Source organism: Drosophila ficusphila, unplaced genomic scaffold (genome assembly GCF_018152265.1).
Source record: "Drosophila ficusphila isolate 14025-0441.05 unplaced genomic scaffold, ASM1815226v1 contig_106, whole genome shotgun sequence".
NCBI lineage: Eukaryota > Metazoa > Arthropoda > Insecta > Diptera > Drosophilidae > Drosophila > Drosophila ficusphila.
The window spans coordinates 9,625,181-9,641,220 of record NW_025063993.1 but is presented as its reverse complement, the minus strand read 5'-3'; the positions used below and the strand labels follow the sequence as shown (position 1 = coordinate 9,641,220).

The 16,040-nt window shown below is 42.6% G+C and overlaps 1 protein-coding gene across 1 annotated transcript; it reads left to right on the top strand.

Moving 5' to 3' along the window:
- The first annotated feature begins 5,023 nt into the window (after nucleotides 1–5,023).
- Nucleotides 5,024–5,733, top strand: LOC108096446 (ATP synthase-coupling factor 6, mitochondrial). Its single transcript, XM_017198050.2, is given in 3 exon segments — nucleotides 5,024–5,391; nucleotides 5,449–5,560; nucleotides 5,563–5,733. Coding segments are annotated over 3 exon segments (513 nt in total). The 5' UTR covers nucleotides 5,024–5,095; the 3' UTR covers nucleotides 5,668–5,733.
- The last annotated feature ends 10,307 nt before the right edge of the window (nucleotides 5,734–16,040 follow it).

Sequence of the window (16,040 nt, the reverse complement as noted above, 5' to 3'; positions counted from 1 at the left end):
CCAGCAGACCATTACAGCAGCACCACCACCGCCGCCCACACTTCAACCACCGCTGCAAATGCATTCCATTCATTATGCACCACCTCGGATTCGCTCCCTTTGAGTCCGCTGCCACATTGCCACTGATGCGGATGCGAGATGGTGGACTTGTTTATTTCATGGCCTGATGCCTCCTTCCCTCGAACCTTTCCTCCTTTTCCAGGGGATGCTGAAGGGTATTGGGTTCAAGGTTCAATACTGCCGCTTAAACCGAGAACAATGGAATTTATCCCGCAGAAGTGGCTGCTGATCGAGGGGGAGTTTCTAGAGCGGTACTAGTATGGTCTTAATGGGATACCAGCTAAATGGGTTACGGAGTCGCTACTTAATTCCAACCCCAGTATCCAGATCATGTTAATTGGTTGTCCATATCGATGGTGTAAGTGGTACAGGATGCTCCAGTCCAAGGGCTTTATCTAAGTATGGAAATCCCATTTTATCAAATCAATCTGTGTTATGATACATTTTAATTTAATGCTTAAATTTATTAACTATATTCGAAACTAAATTACATTAAATTACTCACTTTATATTACTTACATTATTTCAAAATATATTTACTTTCTTAACATAAACTGTGTGTTTTCGAACCCACTCAATTTGTCCCTTTAAGCAAGTGCATAAATTGAAAGCAAAACAATAACCCGTCCTCAAGACGTAAATGTTTGATCAACTCCATAATTAGCAGAAATTACAGATTAATAAATATATAATGACAAGTTCACTAGTCACTGGCCGAAAACCCAATGTTGCCAATGGCCGAGATAAGGAAAATTGTTTTCGGCTTGCAGAGCAGAGTGAAAGGAGGCGGAGAAAATTGACAGGTTGACTGGATGACTGCGGCAGGAATTCTTCTCCGGAGCTGGATATTTACTTGAAATAATAGCCAGGCCAAATTAATTGAGTTACATTATGCATTAGTGCGTGGCTCTGTGCGTCGACATAACGCAAAACCCCAAAACAGCAGCAACAATGCTGCAGTTGGCGTTTCGCAACCGTCGGCCGAACTGCTTGAATGGCCGAAATGCAATTGGAATTACGACGCTCGCCGCAAAAGTGGACTCACAGATGGACACCCACACGCAGGCACTAACTGACATGCTAAATATTGCATACATCTTGTGCATTGTGTCCATGTGGCAAATAATTATGGCATTAATATTCCTATGCAAATATATGCACAGTGCTTTGTCCGCCGCATCTCGGCATCCGTGAGATACAATCCGCCTGCATGGCTGTGGGTGTGGAATTGGATATGTGCATGGCTGTGGCTCTGGGTGTGAGCAGGGCATGTGTTCATTAATATAATTACGACCGCAACAGGCGTGGGGCATAAACACGGCCCGATTCCGAAGAGAAAATTCAGTGCACGGGAAAAATATCCACATTAAAATAGGGTGATGTTCAAAAATGGTACAGCTATATGCCCAAAAAATGCGATTTAATGTTCCAAAATATTTAAAAAAATTATAAAACTTTAAACATTGCGTATTTACAGTCTAACTTTTAAAAGGATTCAACTTAGTAACAAATGGTTCAAAAAATCATTCCACAATGTTTATGTTTAGAATACAAAATAATGTTAGATGACAAATGTTAAAAAGGAATCCATTAAAATATGAGTAACTTTCATAAATTTCTTAAAATGCATGTATTGGATAAAAACTTGTTTCTTTCACCGCCGAATCAGTAAGGTAATCCCCACTAGCGAGTTTTGTTTAATCGCATCAGCCAGCTGAAATCCAAATCAATGCCAGCTGCAGCTGCAGCTTCCTGCGGGCAGGCCGAAATGTATAATCAAGCAGGTACAGACTGTTAATGGATCTAATGCCCCATACCACCGATCCCATTGCCGAGCAGACCGAGCAGACCACCCAATTGCACTCCCCCCACTAAGCACAGATTCGGTTCGCTCTAATGAGCTCTGCGTGCAGCTTAAGGGCAACTCCATCACGGCTGCTTCTATTTGCGGCACTTCGGCAATATGTGGCTAAAATTACTTGCAACTGCCGGCGGCGGGGGTGCAGATACATCACCACCAGATGCATTTTAATTGGAATACCGAAACGGCGAATAATGGCGGAAAAAAGAGGGCAAACAAAAAGGCGGCGACTGCCCAATTAGAAGCCTATTAGTGGCAACAGCCAACCCACCCACACACCACCCCATTTCCAATCGAAGTTCTTCCATTGTTACTGCAAATATTGCAACACGAAACAAGCGGCAAGCAGCGCCCAAAGCCAGGCAACAAATTATGCCAAATGGCTAATGAATAAATATCTGCAACTGGCACACTACTTCCGTTCGCCTGATAGTTGCCGTCCTTTGAGCTGCACTCAAGAAAATAAGTGAAATTTAATAAACAATTCCATTCAAGGAAAACAAAACAATATCTTTAGATCTATAACCCTTTTACTACAGAAATAAAATAACTACATTCAAAAAAACTATTTTATTTGATGATCAATTCAAATATTATTTCCTGTGTAAAAGGACCATGGTACTTCGTCAGTTTAAAAGCAAGCTAAAAGTAATGGAAAAAATGAAAAACTTTTTAGGCTTTCAACACAGCATATGTGTTCCCATTATTGCAATTAAGTTTACTACACTAAAATTTAATTTAACCCTTTCTATTTATCCTCTATTTAAAAATGTATTTATCATTTTTATTTGCTGCCGCGTTGTTGGCGTTGAAGTTGCACTTATGAGAGCGCAGCGAAAAGCGCAAACAGAGGCGAAAGGCGGGCGGCAAATGCAGTTCTGTTTTCCGTTCGCTGTAGTTGTGTGTATCTGTGTACTTTGTGGCATGCCACATAAACTTGACGCCGCTGCTGCTGTGCGATATTTTAGCATTGAGCAGCTCTCTATCCCCGGCAAAGCCCTCCCCCTCCATCATGCCCTTTGGGATATTTAAATCCTTGTTTTTACGCAGGGATAGCTGTTACGCTGGCAAGGACTCGGCGCTGTTGGCTTTTGTATGCGCATTAATGCAACGACTCTCATGTTTATTCACACACAAATTCGCAGCGAGTACAACGCACAGCCAGTGCGGCGATAGCAGGATGCATTTGCACTCCCCCAGGACTGCAAGGACTACCAGGACTGGCAGGACTGGCAGGAGTATCAGGACTCCCAGCCTCGGATACACTCGCACTTGGCTGGAGCAATCTGCTGGCAAATGCGCTTTACATTTTGCACACGCTAATACAATTTAATGGTCGCATTAATTTGGCGCATCTGTTGCATTTTAAAACACGCACACAAAGCCGCACACACCCACAGATACACAGATACAGATACACAGATAGAAATTGAAGCAGCAACGGGAACCGCAGGATACTTTGCTCACTTTGTTGTCGACGGCGGGGGGAGGTTAAAGCATTTGCCAACTGCAAATAAAGTTGCGCTCAGCTAAATATTAATTCTAACCAAGTTAGGGGAAACTACTTTAATGGCGGGGGCGTTGCCGCCGCACAACTGCTTAATCCTCAGCTGTAGTCGCAATGAAGATTGAGATACATGCGTTCGGTGCGGACAAAAGATCCCTGAAATACTCCACATGCAAGCAATAACACTTCCACAATTTCTTGTTACCCGCAAAAAATAAACTTTTTAATTCACTGAACAAATGTTGATAGGTTTCGAAATACTCTATAATATAAAAAACCAAATATATGAAATAGAACTAGAAATGCTACACAAGTTATAAGGCTGAAAAAACTCATTTGAAGTAAAATTGAAATTTCCGTTTGCATTAGGATCTTGGCCAATTCCAAACACGTAATTCCGAATTGCCTCCGCTTGGCAGTAGCTAATGCACGGCAACTTTGTTAGTGCTGCCAATTAGGTTGGCATTCTGTTTGTGCCAATGTTTGCATATTATTTCTGCCCAATTTGCATTGATGCAATATTGTCCATGACCCGCGACACTCTTTCCCCCTTGTTTGTAGCCGCGTCAAATGCACAAAATGTCAAAATTTAAATATTGAAAGTGACGTTGGCGCAGCGGGGAAAACCCCGCTCGTGTTGTGGGCGTTGCACTAAGCGGATAAGCGCTTGTTAAATTTTTAATGCCTTGCATAATTTTTAGTTCAGCGTGGATATTTTGCACAAAATATATGCTATATATATACGAATATTTTAATTCTGACGGCGGATGGGAGGCGCAGCGTGAGTGCTGGCTGCATTTGAAATGAGCCGCATGTGGCGATGGCCGATTAAGCTCGGCTTAGAAGCTGCGCATTCCTCATTTCGCACCCGACAATGATCCATTTATTTGCCACTGCCAGCAGGGGTGGGTGATGAAAATTTATATTAATTATAATTTCCACAGCCATGTCTTCCCATCAATTATCAGAGTTCTCCTTTCTCCTGGCCTCTGTGCATTTAAATTTTTACCCATGCAAAGTCCTTGATAAACATTTTTCAATTAATTTTTATTTGCTGCCGACGACATTTCTTTGTCCACACACGCGAATATATTTATGTTGCTGCCGTGCACATCAGTGGCAGCAACAACAGCAACAGCAACAGCAGCAGCAGCAACATCATCGCCTTTATGTGTTTCACGTATTTCTTTAACGGATTTCCACTTGTCTCACTTTTTGAGAAAAACTTGTCGAGATGGCACACGCATTGTCAAGCCCACTCACACACAGACATCCAGCGGAGATAAGGCGAGACAGACAGACAGACAGAAGAAAGAAAATCTTACACGCTCGGGAATACAAGAGAATGGGCAGCAACGGCGCGTGAAAAATTCGTCCTGCAAAGGAGGAGCACTTGAGATGCGATAGCCGAAATTGGGGCTTGATGAACGAGGCAGATACTGAATTTAAAGTTTTAAATGTTTAAGGTTCCGTTCAGTTATCAGTAATTAAAAATAATTGGGGAACGGGACTTCTTTACTTAATAATTGATAAATAAATACAATTCGTATTTAAGATATCAGAAATTTATATATACGATCAACTTACCGCAGCGATAGTCAGCACAAAACTTTATTTATTAGAATCGAAACAATATCGAACTGACGGAGACTTAAAATCAAACAAAAATGTTTTCCCGAGTCTTAAGACCCTGTTTATATTTACGGAGGAGCATTGCCACTTCGACTGGTTTGCGTTACAAGGATCCCATTTATCCTATTTTTTTGGACAAGGTTCGTGAGTACAAACTTAAGAGTCCTACTGGAAAGCCCGTAGATGTTGGTCCGGAATACGAGGCGGAACTTAAAGAAACCATCGATCGCCTGGCTCTTAAGTATGGAGGCGGTGAGGGCATCGATATGCTCCAGTTTCCCAAATTTGTGTTGCCTGATATAGATATTGATCCCACTTCGATTTGTGAGTTGTAAGTTGATTTATTTTTTATATATTTTAAGTTTATTTAAAACTACATTTTTGAAAGACCCGAATATAAACAAATGGTAGAGCAAAAGAAAGCTTCTGAGGCCGCGAAAAAAATGGACCCTAAATCAAAAGGCAAGGATAATGATGTGAAGGGTAAAGATGAAAAGAAAGCAAAGGTGGTGATAAAGAGGTAAAAGCCGGAGATGACAAAAAGGGAAAAGATGTCAAGAAAGCTGAAGAAGCCAAGGGCAAGGATGAAAAGGACAAGAAAAAATAGCCAATTGTACAATTTTTACAAATTTTAGATAAATATTAATAAAGTTTCTATGAAGTTGCAATAAAAGATCTTAAAAAGTTATTTTATTTCTTGAAAAATTTCTTGGATCTCCAAGCTTAAATGCCCGTCTTAATTGTGCTTCCCATTCGTAACTGTTCCAGTATATAATCAAAAAAGGACGCACCGAAATATTTATTAAGCACATACATGCATAAGCAGTACTCACACACACATGCACATGCTTTTACCATGTTAAGTAATTCCTTAAACAACACAACAGGTCGCCGCCATTGGCATGGCCTTGTCCCTCCTTTGGTCCTTCGTCCTTTGGCCTCCCACCCCTCCCCCTCCCCCTTCCTCCTCGTTTGCTGTAACTGACGCTGAGTGGCAGACACACAGATACTCACATAAGCAAATTGAATTTAATGCTTTCTGCTGTTGCTCAGCGGAAGAGAAAAAGGGAGAGGAGGCAGCGGCGAAAAGGACGAGTGTGGGAGCGAGAAAAACAAATCAAGGAGACGTCGCGGAGGAAATAAAAGCCAAACGCACAAATAAATACGCACAAGTACATAAATTTAAATTATTTTCGTGGCCCGGCCTCGCTTTCATTTATGCTTTTTTATTTTATTATGCCGCTCCGCTCGAGTCCGCTCCAAGGATCCGGCGTTTGACTGCGGCCAGACATCCTGGCACACTTTCTGAATGCCGTAAGAGCAGTGCACAGTTCCCCTGTATCTGTATCTGTATCTGTGTCAGTATCTGTGTGTGTGAAAATGTATCTGTGTGCTGGTACCGTGGCTGTTAATCTGTATCTGTAACTGCGGCAGCGCATCTTCAGCTGTCTCTTAGCGAACTATGCGGCCGCATCGAGCAAACAACTACACAAATACAGCGAAGACGTCCTTGGTCCTTGTGTACGGCATGTTAACTGGGATTTGACAGCTCGTAAATAATATTTCGCTTGTTTGTTGGCTCTGCACAACGAGAGCAACGTCTTACACAAGGACGAAATGAAGACAGTGGGCCAAAATGTGGGGAGCCTTTTAAGGGTTTTTATCTCAAGTTTTAGCCAGGAAATTAAAGTCAGCAATTATCTTACAAATTATTCAGATTACATAAAAATTAAGTTTAGTAACTGCATTTTGTTAGTGTAGATCATTCTGAAACTATCTGATTTTATTTACTTGCCTATAATCAATAAATGTTGGAAAATTGATTTTTTCAATTATACTTATCGTTCTTTGAATTCTTGAAGCGAAATTTAATTAGATTGCCAAGTTTTGAGTCCACTGTGACCCCTCCGATGGCAGCCATGTGAAAACGAGTAACGCATTTCATTTTTAAGCTTCCTCCGCCTTGGCCCATCTTGTTAAACAATCTTTTTACATGACATATGTGGGCGGGCGGTCGGTTTATCCGAGGAGTCAGATTCGGATGTGATGTGGCGTCTGTCCTGGCATGTCCCGATTTTCCAGGCCCAGGCTGCCACTCTCATTATGCGCACTCTCCTCGCTGCCGGCTTATTAAATTTTCATAAGGCAGGCGGTCGTAAAAATTGAGCTCGGGCGCTTTTAAGCACAAGTGGATTAAAATTAAAGCCATCGAATGGCGCAACTTCAAAGGCGGCCTCGCAATTAAAGCCATGAAAACTGTCCACAATTCGATTGCCAAAAACTGAATTAAAAGCGAGCTCGACCATCCAAAAAAATAAGAGAAGTTTCGAGTCCAAAGAGCCGGGAGTGAAAACCACAAGAGGGATTGGATTGAATGCGGAGAAGGAGGACGGCACCCGCAGGATCCGCTCAACTGGAAGAAAATGATGGCGATGACGAGGCGGTGAGAGATAGCTAAGGTCGCTTTTCCGCTTTCCCGACCTACATACAGTCTCATGTCTGTGGTTTAGATATATACGAGTATAGATATATATATATATATATATATATATATATATATACAGGGATATATACATCAGGCGTGGCCGCTGGCTGTGCTGAAAGTGAAGCATCTTGTGCAATGTAAACGAAACGTAGCCGATAAAAATAATACGAGAGGCAATTTCGATTTATTGACAGGTGCTCGACTTTATTGAAACGTTTAACTTGAAAACCGATTCGAGCGTGGGTGGAGTTCCCCCAACCTTCGCATTCTCTCGTATGTGCCCATGCAAAATTGTGCAAACCGATAAAAATTATGTGAATTTCGTTGTGATTTATCGCTGTGAGTTTGGCTTGGGCCTGGATTTTATGTGCCCAGATTTATGGCTCGGCTCCTTTGCTTAGCCAACAGGATGTGCATCCGAATTTTGGACAAATTTAATTACAGTTTTACCTTGTGTCTTCTCGGGATCAGCCACTCACTATTTGTCATCTCGTCCGGGCGCCATAAATTCCGATGTGCATTTAATTTTGTCGAGCCGCACGTACGCATCAATGCCTGGGCATTATTTAATAATGAAAATTGAATAGTCCTAATTCGGGCTGATGACAAAGTGGGTCCAGGTGGATATATAGATTGTGCGTGTGTGTGTGTGGGTGGCTGTGCAGGACACGTGCCACTCAAACAACACTTGAATACATACCACACACACACACACACACTCACATACAGGACGCCCCTCCAATTGTGGTTTTCCTTTTGTCGCTTCCGTTTCCGCATAATTTTTGCAAGCGGAAAACTTGGAAGCGGCGGTGCTAACAAAACATTTGTTAAAACGCAAACGGAAGACGGCAAACGCAGACAAAGGGCGATGGTTTACCGGCAAGATAGAGCACCAAAACCCCCTTTAAGCTTACGTAATTTGGTGTCCTGGAACTCAAGTCCAAATACAGGACCAATGCGGGCACGTACGCGAGCACCAAAAATGTCCGTTCGTCTCCCCTTCTGTTCCACTTAATTTTCCCGAAGGCGAAAGGGGGGCAGCTCCACAAAGGTTGCATGTGATTTGTGTCAGCGGCGAAGTCGCGCTCCAGGATATGTCCCAGACTATATATTATGCCGCCGGGCGACAGTTACGACAATAAAACATTTCGGATGGGATGCCTTGTCTTGTCGCTCGTCTTGTGGCCCCTGTTATCCTTCTGCTCCTGCCTCGTCCTGCTTGTCCTGCCTGTCGCATCCTCATCCACGCACCTGGCCAAAGGGCTGAGCCCGAGCCGGAGCCTCGGCTCGTAATGAACGATGCCAGGCATTTTCTTGTTATTTTTTCATGCCGCAGCCGGCGGGCGGACGCCGGGCGACATTATCCTTGTAGTTAATGTGGGCGCCTGGCTTTTACAGGCTATGCACGCACGGCCTCCCACCAGCAAGTACAGTGGGACAAAATGTATTTATTGATTGAAAAGTTATTGTTAAAAAATATATTCAATAAAATGTATATCAAATTCAGAAAAAGATTTAAAGGAAATTCAAACCATCCTAGTTCTATCCTAGTAAAAAGATTCATACGTTTTATGAGATTTTGTTGCTCTCCAAAAAAAGGTTTACTGATTTTTAAGTAAAAAATATAAAAATATACCAAGTCTTTAAACCATTAAGTTGTCAGAGCTCCCCAATATATTTTTTACTTTTAAAAATAATAATTACCGAAAAATCCACTGTAACTTTCGGCTGGCGGTTGATATGCCCGGTGGCAGTATGCCTTACGGCAGAGATAATGGCTCCGTAGTGTCCTTTATCCTTCATCAGCCCCGGCTTGCCTCGCCCGCTGACTTGGCTCGGTGGTTGACTTGCAAATAACGCGTTACGCATACGCACCGTTCGCCGTGGGCTGCAGGTGAAGCGATGCCTGCTGCTGCTGCGTGCGGAAGTGACAATGAGAACGCATTTAAAATTCATTAATTGAACGCATTTCCTGCCGAACGGAGTCGATCTTCCATCCCGCTGCCGCCTCCTCCATCCATTTGTGTGCTGTAATTGAGGGCATTTCGGCCGTATTCTCCGTATTCTCTTGAATGCAATTTTTAAGGCTTCTGCGAGCCGAAAACTTAACTTCACACTGCATAAATTAATTGAGTCTTCAAACAACGGCTGTGTCTGCGGTTTGGCTGCTCTCCGAGGCGAAAGTGTGTGCAGTTTCTGTCTGTGTTTGTGTGTGTTGGTGGTGTGTGTGTGTGTGTGGGGAATCCTGTCTTGGCGGCCAACCGCACCATCAAAAACTTTTGCTGCTGGCTCCTCGACTCCTGGCTGCATCGCCTAATGCATTTTTCATGCCCAGTTTGAATGGCAGCCCCAGCGTCTGCTCTGATGCAATCGAATTAAAATTTATGACAAAACCATTAACAAAGTTGCCCCTTTCGCTGGCTTCCTCCAACGGGGTCACATGCAAAACTTTCTTGACTTTTTTATGCACTGCCTTCAGATTTAAGAGACTCACTCGGTCTCGACGGCGGCTAAACTTTTACAAATTAATCGATGCCAGCAACGATTTAAAAGTCACTTGGGAAAGAGAAAGGTAACCAAGAAGTATTTATTGTTGAGAATTCTCTAAAAATAAATACAGTTAAAAGGTATAGGTAAACAAAATTCAAACGAATTCAGACAACCATCTTCCCCAGTCATTGTACAAAAAAATTGGTGTGCGTAGGTATTTGACTTGTTACATTTATTTGCAGACAATGAAATAACCAATAGCTTCCTCCGCCTGGCCATAAATGTTTAATGGCCGTCGTAGCTGGCCCCGTTTTATGCCATGTTCTATTTTCGCATACCACAAATGTCTTGCCAAGTGGTCGACAATGGCCTCCGAGGACCGAGTTGCCAAGTTCCCGGGGTTCCAAGTTCGAGTGCGGGTTCCCAAGTTCCCCAGTTTCCAGCTCCTAGCTCCTAACTCCCAGCTCCTAGCACCCAGTTCCAAGTCCAAAGCAAACGGCTGGAGTGTGCCGGCATCTCAGACATCTCACGATCTCAAGTGGGCGACTAAGCGTGGGCTGCGTGGTCCTGCGACTGCTGGCCCCCGTTATCCTTGCCATCCTGCGAGTCTGGCCGGGGCGATAAAACGCTTCAATGTTCACTTATTGGCTGGGCGTGAGGAATTTTTATATTAATTTATTGGTCTGACTCGGATGGAAGTCATTGGGCCGGCAATCGGCTGGCTTTTAAATTATGAATCGAATCGGAACTGAAGGAAAACCTGCCGAACCTGCGAGTTCCACGCTGCCAGATTCCTTTTTTGCGTACAAAAATATATTTTTCACTTTTTTCAATTCTTCTGCCGCCGGATTCGGTTTTAATGGCTTTTTAAATGCCAACTGATAAATGGCCAGGCTGCATGACAAATGGGATTTCCTGGCTTGGGCGTAAAGTGTTCCTGTGTTTATTGGGGGAAGCTCTTTCTTTCGACTTTTTACGCCCAGCGGATTATTAACTTATATGGCAAGGAGCTCATTAATAATTCGCTTATAAAGTGAGATGGCAAAGGGCCACTCTCAATGTGCCAAAGATTAAACAAAGGTCTTTACCGACAAGCTTGTTTGGCTGTTGTGTAAAAATATTGCGCATACGCCACTTGGTCCCCGGAGGTCGTCGGAATTAAATGCAAAATAACAACAAGTTACCCAGTCATCTTTCGTTGGCACTTAGCTTTTGCTTCTAAAGTTTTCTCGTGGCCTTTTCGGGTGGCACTGAGGACGAGGACAGTTGGCAGGACACAAGCTGCCTGAACTTTTCGCGTAATTTCACGTATTTTGTGCAAATACGCTCAAATATGCCACACAACAAACGGGCAAGCAAACAAAACTGTTTTCTTTCTCCGTGGCTGCCATGTTTCCCGAACCCCATTTCCCTCGTATTTTTTGGCCCGTTTTTCTTACCGCTTCTGTCTGGGGACTGTTGTCAGTTTCGCCGTAAAATTAAATTTTATTTATTCATACATTATTATATTAATGCAAAGCGATTGCGAGATACAATGTCTTTTGAAATAAAATGCGATACATGGAGAGTGGGGATCTGTACTGTGAATTATTGGTAAATATAAGAAAGAGTTCTTAATATTTGGTGAGTTTAAAGTAGAGGTTTTATTTTATTGAAATCCCCCTATTTATGGCAACACACTCAGAGTCAACTAATTGGAATCACTCAATCACTTTTCTTTCCCCGACTTGTTTATCTTTTTGCTTTGGCAAATACGAACGAAAAGTGCAACATCACTTCTATTTGTTTTTGTGCACTGCTCGGGGGGTAAACAATGAGGAAGCATTTTCAATAAGTCGGATGGAGAGCGCAGAGGAAATCTTAAATGGATTAAAAACCAATGGAAATTAAATTGAATTTACCCAAGTAGAAAGTAGAAAGTGGAAGTAGAAAGGTTGTTTCCCCTCCTTGCGTTGGCTTGGGATTTACTATTCGGTGTACGACTTCTTAAAGGCAATCAACAACATTGTCCTGGTCATTCGCTTTAAGCTCCAATTGTTTTTAAACGCTGCCCATATGCTGCTCTGCGAAAGTTGAAGCTGAAAAGTGATTTGCCGTTACGTTTTGTGGCTCTCGATTTAGTCGTAAAAACGTTGGCAGCCCGCAAAAAAAATGGGGATCCGGGCAACAAAGGGACCGTGGCATAAATCGAGGCGCTGTCGCAGGACTAAACTGATTTTTATGCCACCGAAGCGGAGGGGAAGGCGAAAAGAAGGAAGACTTTCGCCCCGAGAATACAAAACAATAGTGCGTAAAGATGGGGCAAATTGTCTATTTAGAAAAAAAAACGAAAGAAAAGGGATACAAGGTCAGCCATTGCTCCGTGGATCCTTGTTATTGTTGCGGGGTCAACGGAATGATGTCCTGTTTAGTGCTGGCCCAACGAAGCTCAACATTTTATAGACTATAGACAAACTCTGAATAATTTATGCGCCATAAAAATGAAATCGAATTGCGAGTCTCGGGCCCTTTTCAAAAGAGTCATCAAGGCGCAATTTATGGCAATTCGGATTCGGATCCTGTTGCTTTATAAACTCTGCCTCACGGCCTCACTGGCTCCTCTTTTTTGGCACATATGTGTTAGGTAGGAGCCGAAACACTTGACGTTCGCTTTATGCAAATTAGTTTCAAATAAGAGGGCAACCAGCAGCGGCAGCCAGAAAGTTGTTACATAAATTACCAAACTGCTGAAAAATAAATTAAATTAAATGAAGTTGAAAACTGCGACAAAGCGTCGGTGTCCCCAAAAACATCGCCCGTGACCGAAAAATATTTGTTTATGGCGGGGAAAATTTATGTAAAAGAGCTTCCAATGATACTCGACAAGCGCAAAAATGCAATGAAAATATTTTCCTGCTCATCGCCCGGGCGAAGCTTGGCAATTTCGCAATCAAATTAAGGTGCAAACCCTCGGTCTGCAGTATTTCAGCAGTTATTATTGCCAAAGTTAAGAGGGGGTAAATTAGTTTTGGGGCAACGTGCCGGAATCTGCGATCGAAATCGAACCACCGAGCAGATGGAGGAGAAACGCGGCGGAGAAATGAAATCCTCTTGCCGCATAGGAATTTAATTGAAAGATAGTTCCTCGATAGCAGCCATATGAAATTGCAAGAAATCTCGCACGGTCCCCAGACGTGATCTCGTTTCCCGATGCGTTCGCGTCCACGTTCGCGTTCTGCTGTCATTGTCTTGGCCCGAATCGCGGAGTTTTCTAGGTGACGTGACTTGGCCGGGACGTGCTCCACATTAGCGGTGGCGCAGCGTAAACATAATCATCCTGTGTGCCACCGATGGTTGCTTGGTTGGTTGGGTTGGTTGGGCGGTGGTTGGGTATTTGGGTTGCCCGCCCTCTTACATTCAACGTTGTCGCATGAAAAGTGGAAAATCGGGTTAACAGTGCCAAAAACGCAGACAATGGCAACGTTGACTGCGGTTCGCGATAAATCAGCAACAATACATTCCCAAACTGTGGGCTCCATCGCCATTCAGGTCGCTAGTCGCCTGTGTGGGTGGCAGAAATAGATTTAAAATTTATAAATTATGAGCATTTGTTGCAGCAAATTGAAATGTTACTCGCTGGCTGCGTGTGGAAACCTCCGTGCGACGGATGGCTGCAAATGGTGCACTTTAAAATGCGTCACATTCAATTTGGCCAACAAATAAATATTTAAGGATAACTGCTTTCGTGTTGCGGGAGAGTTGGTTTTATTGCAGGGATTGAGGATTGTCTAGCAATTGGTTAAGAGCGAAAGCTTTTAGGAAATAAAAACAAACAAAGGCAGCATATATCATCAGGTGATTATTACTGGAAACCAAACAGAGAGGTAATGTTTTTGGGGTAACAATAATTTTATTTTGTCAATTCATAAAGTTACATTGATAATTGATTGTGTTCCCTAAAACAACAGTTTAAAAGAATATTTATCAAACTCCATTATGGCTTTCATGTTAAAGCCAATCTAAGCCACACTCCATTTAAAATTTTCAACTAATTGAATAATCAAAATATTGGCAAATATTTGCATTGCTTTACCATCTTAAAAAGTATTGACAATTTCATTTGGCATACAAAATTTGTTTGCTCGCTCCCAGCAAACTATAAATCATTGGCTTAGTTTATTTCAAGTTTTGGGCCCGACCGACCGACCAACCGAAAAATATTCGCTCCATATTCAGATATTCAGCCGCCGCACTCATCCATTTGGGATGATTTTATGGCAACCATTTTCATATTCATGCTCGTATATCAAAAACCATTTCAAAATGGCTGTGCGTCGCTTTTGCGGTGGCAAAAGCATAATAAAATGCAGATAACGGCAATCAAATTTACTGCGACCGAAGGAGAGGGGGTTTTTTCGGACAAGGGATTGCAGGGAGAAATAGTAGAACACGGATGGAAGGAAAATATCGAATAAAAACATTTCAATAATTCCCTGGCAAACAACCGGGCAATTAATTAACCAAATATTTATGTCTCTCTAACATCTAACATCTCATATTTCACTCCATACACTCCCGCCACTATTTCAATTTGGCCGGTGGAATTTCCTGGAGCTTCAGTTCGGGATTCCTTTCCGTTTCGAGTTGCCCACGTAATTAATTTTGCCAACATTTAAAGGGACGAAGCTTTCCCTTTTCTTTTTTTCCCAGCTTCAACTCATATTTATGCTAATCAAACAGAATCCTGACCTCGGGCAGAAATCAGCAAGACAAACAAATCCGGGACGCTGCAAAGAAGTTCGACCACCGCAGAGTTCGGGTTGCTTTAAATTTTCGAGGACAAGGGCAAGGACAAGGCGGTGCCACGCCCCCTGGGGCAAGTGAGCCTGGGACGCTGGCTGCTTGTTTATAAAAATAATTAAGAAATATTTTCATGTTTTATAACTTTCGTGCAGCTCGAAACTTTTTAAATAGACAAACTTTTGTTGCCGCCGCTGCTTGTTTACTTACAAAATGTTCGTTCTGCCTTCTCCGCGTCGATGGGAGACCCCATATCTGATGGATACATTTGAAAATCTCGAAACAGCTAACAACATACTTCATTATAATATTTTCACTTTCAACTTGCCAGGCAGTGTCCATCCAGGTCCCTGATAAGACTTGATGGCACTGGGAAAAATATTTAGGGTGAAGTAAAATGAAGATTAAAAATTATATAAATATTTAAAATCGAAATATAACTTTCCAGAAAAATATAGTGCAACAATTTAAGCTGAATAAGTAAGAGCAATAGTTAAAGGAATGATCAATCTTACTGTAACTAAAACAGTTCTTTTTACTTTGTAACTCATTTTTTATTATGCTCAAGAAAGTGAATAAATCTGTTTGCGAGCAAGTATTCCCTAGAGATATATTTTCCTTTTCCATTTTTTAAATAATTCTCTTGAAAATTGTGAACAAAACTTTTTCGCGTTTAGTATAATTTCATTTCTTCTTCCTCAAACACTTTTCTCAGCGTGCCGATTCCTGCCGGCTCTTTTGGTTTATTGTTCTTGGCATTGTTGTCCCGGCTTTCTTGGCCCGAAGGCACAACATCGACGGTAGCTTCTTCGCCTTCGAATGGGAGTGAGTGTTCCCTTGACAAAATGTCTAATTTCCGTGCAGGAAAGCAAGAAATTACTTTATGGTTTGTTAATAGCGGGCGGCCTCTTCAAAAGCAGCGGCGATTCTTGGGCTTTTGTGCGTCCGTTGTTGTCTGTTGTTGTCTGCCGACTTGGCTTAAATGCTGTGACATATTTTCGCCTCGCATCCTGGCCAGCTTCCCGGCCGGCGGCCAAGTGAGAGCCATTTGCCTAGGCCAAGTCGCGTTTAATGGGAATTTAAACGGCAACAATTACAGCTGCCGCCGGGGGAATGGGGCAAATACCCACCTGTCAAGTCAATGAAACTTTCGCTGCGCTATTGAAATTTCTGGCGTGTGCGGCCATAACGACACCTGGTTTTGTCCCGGGCTCTGTTTGTGGTCC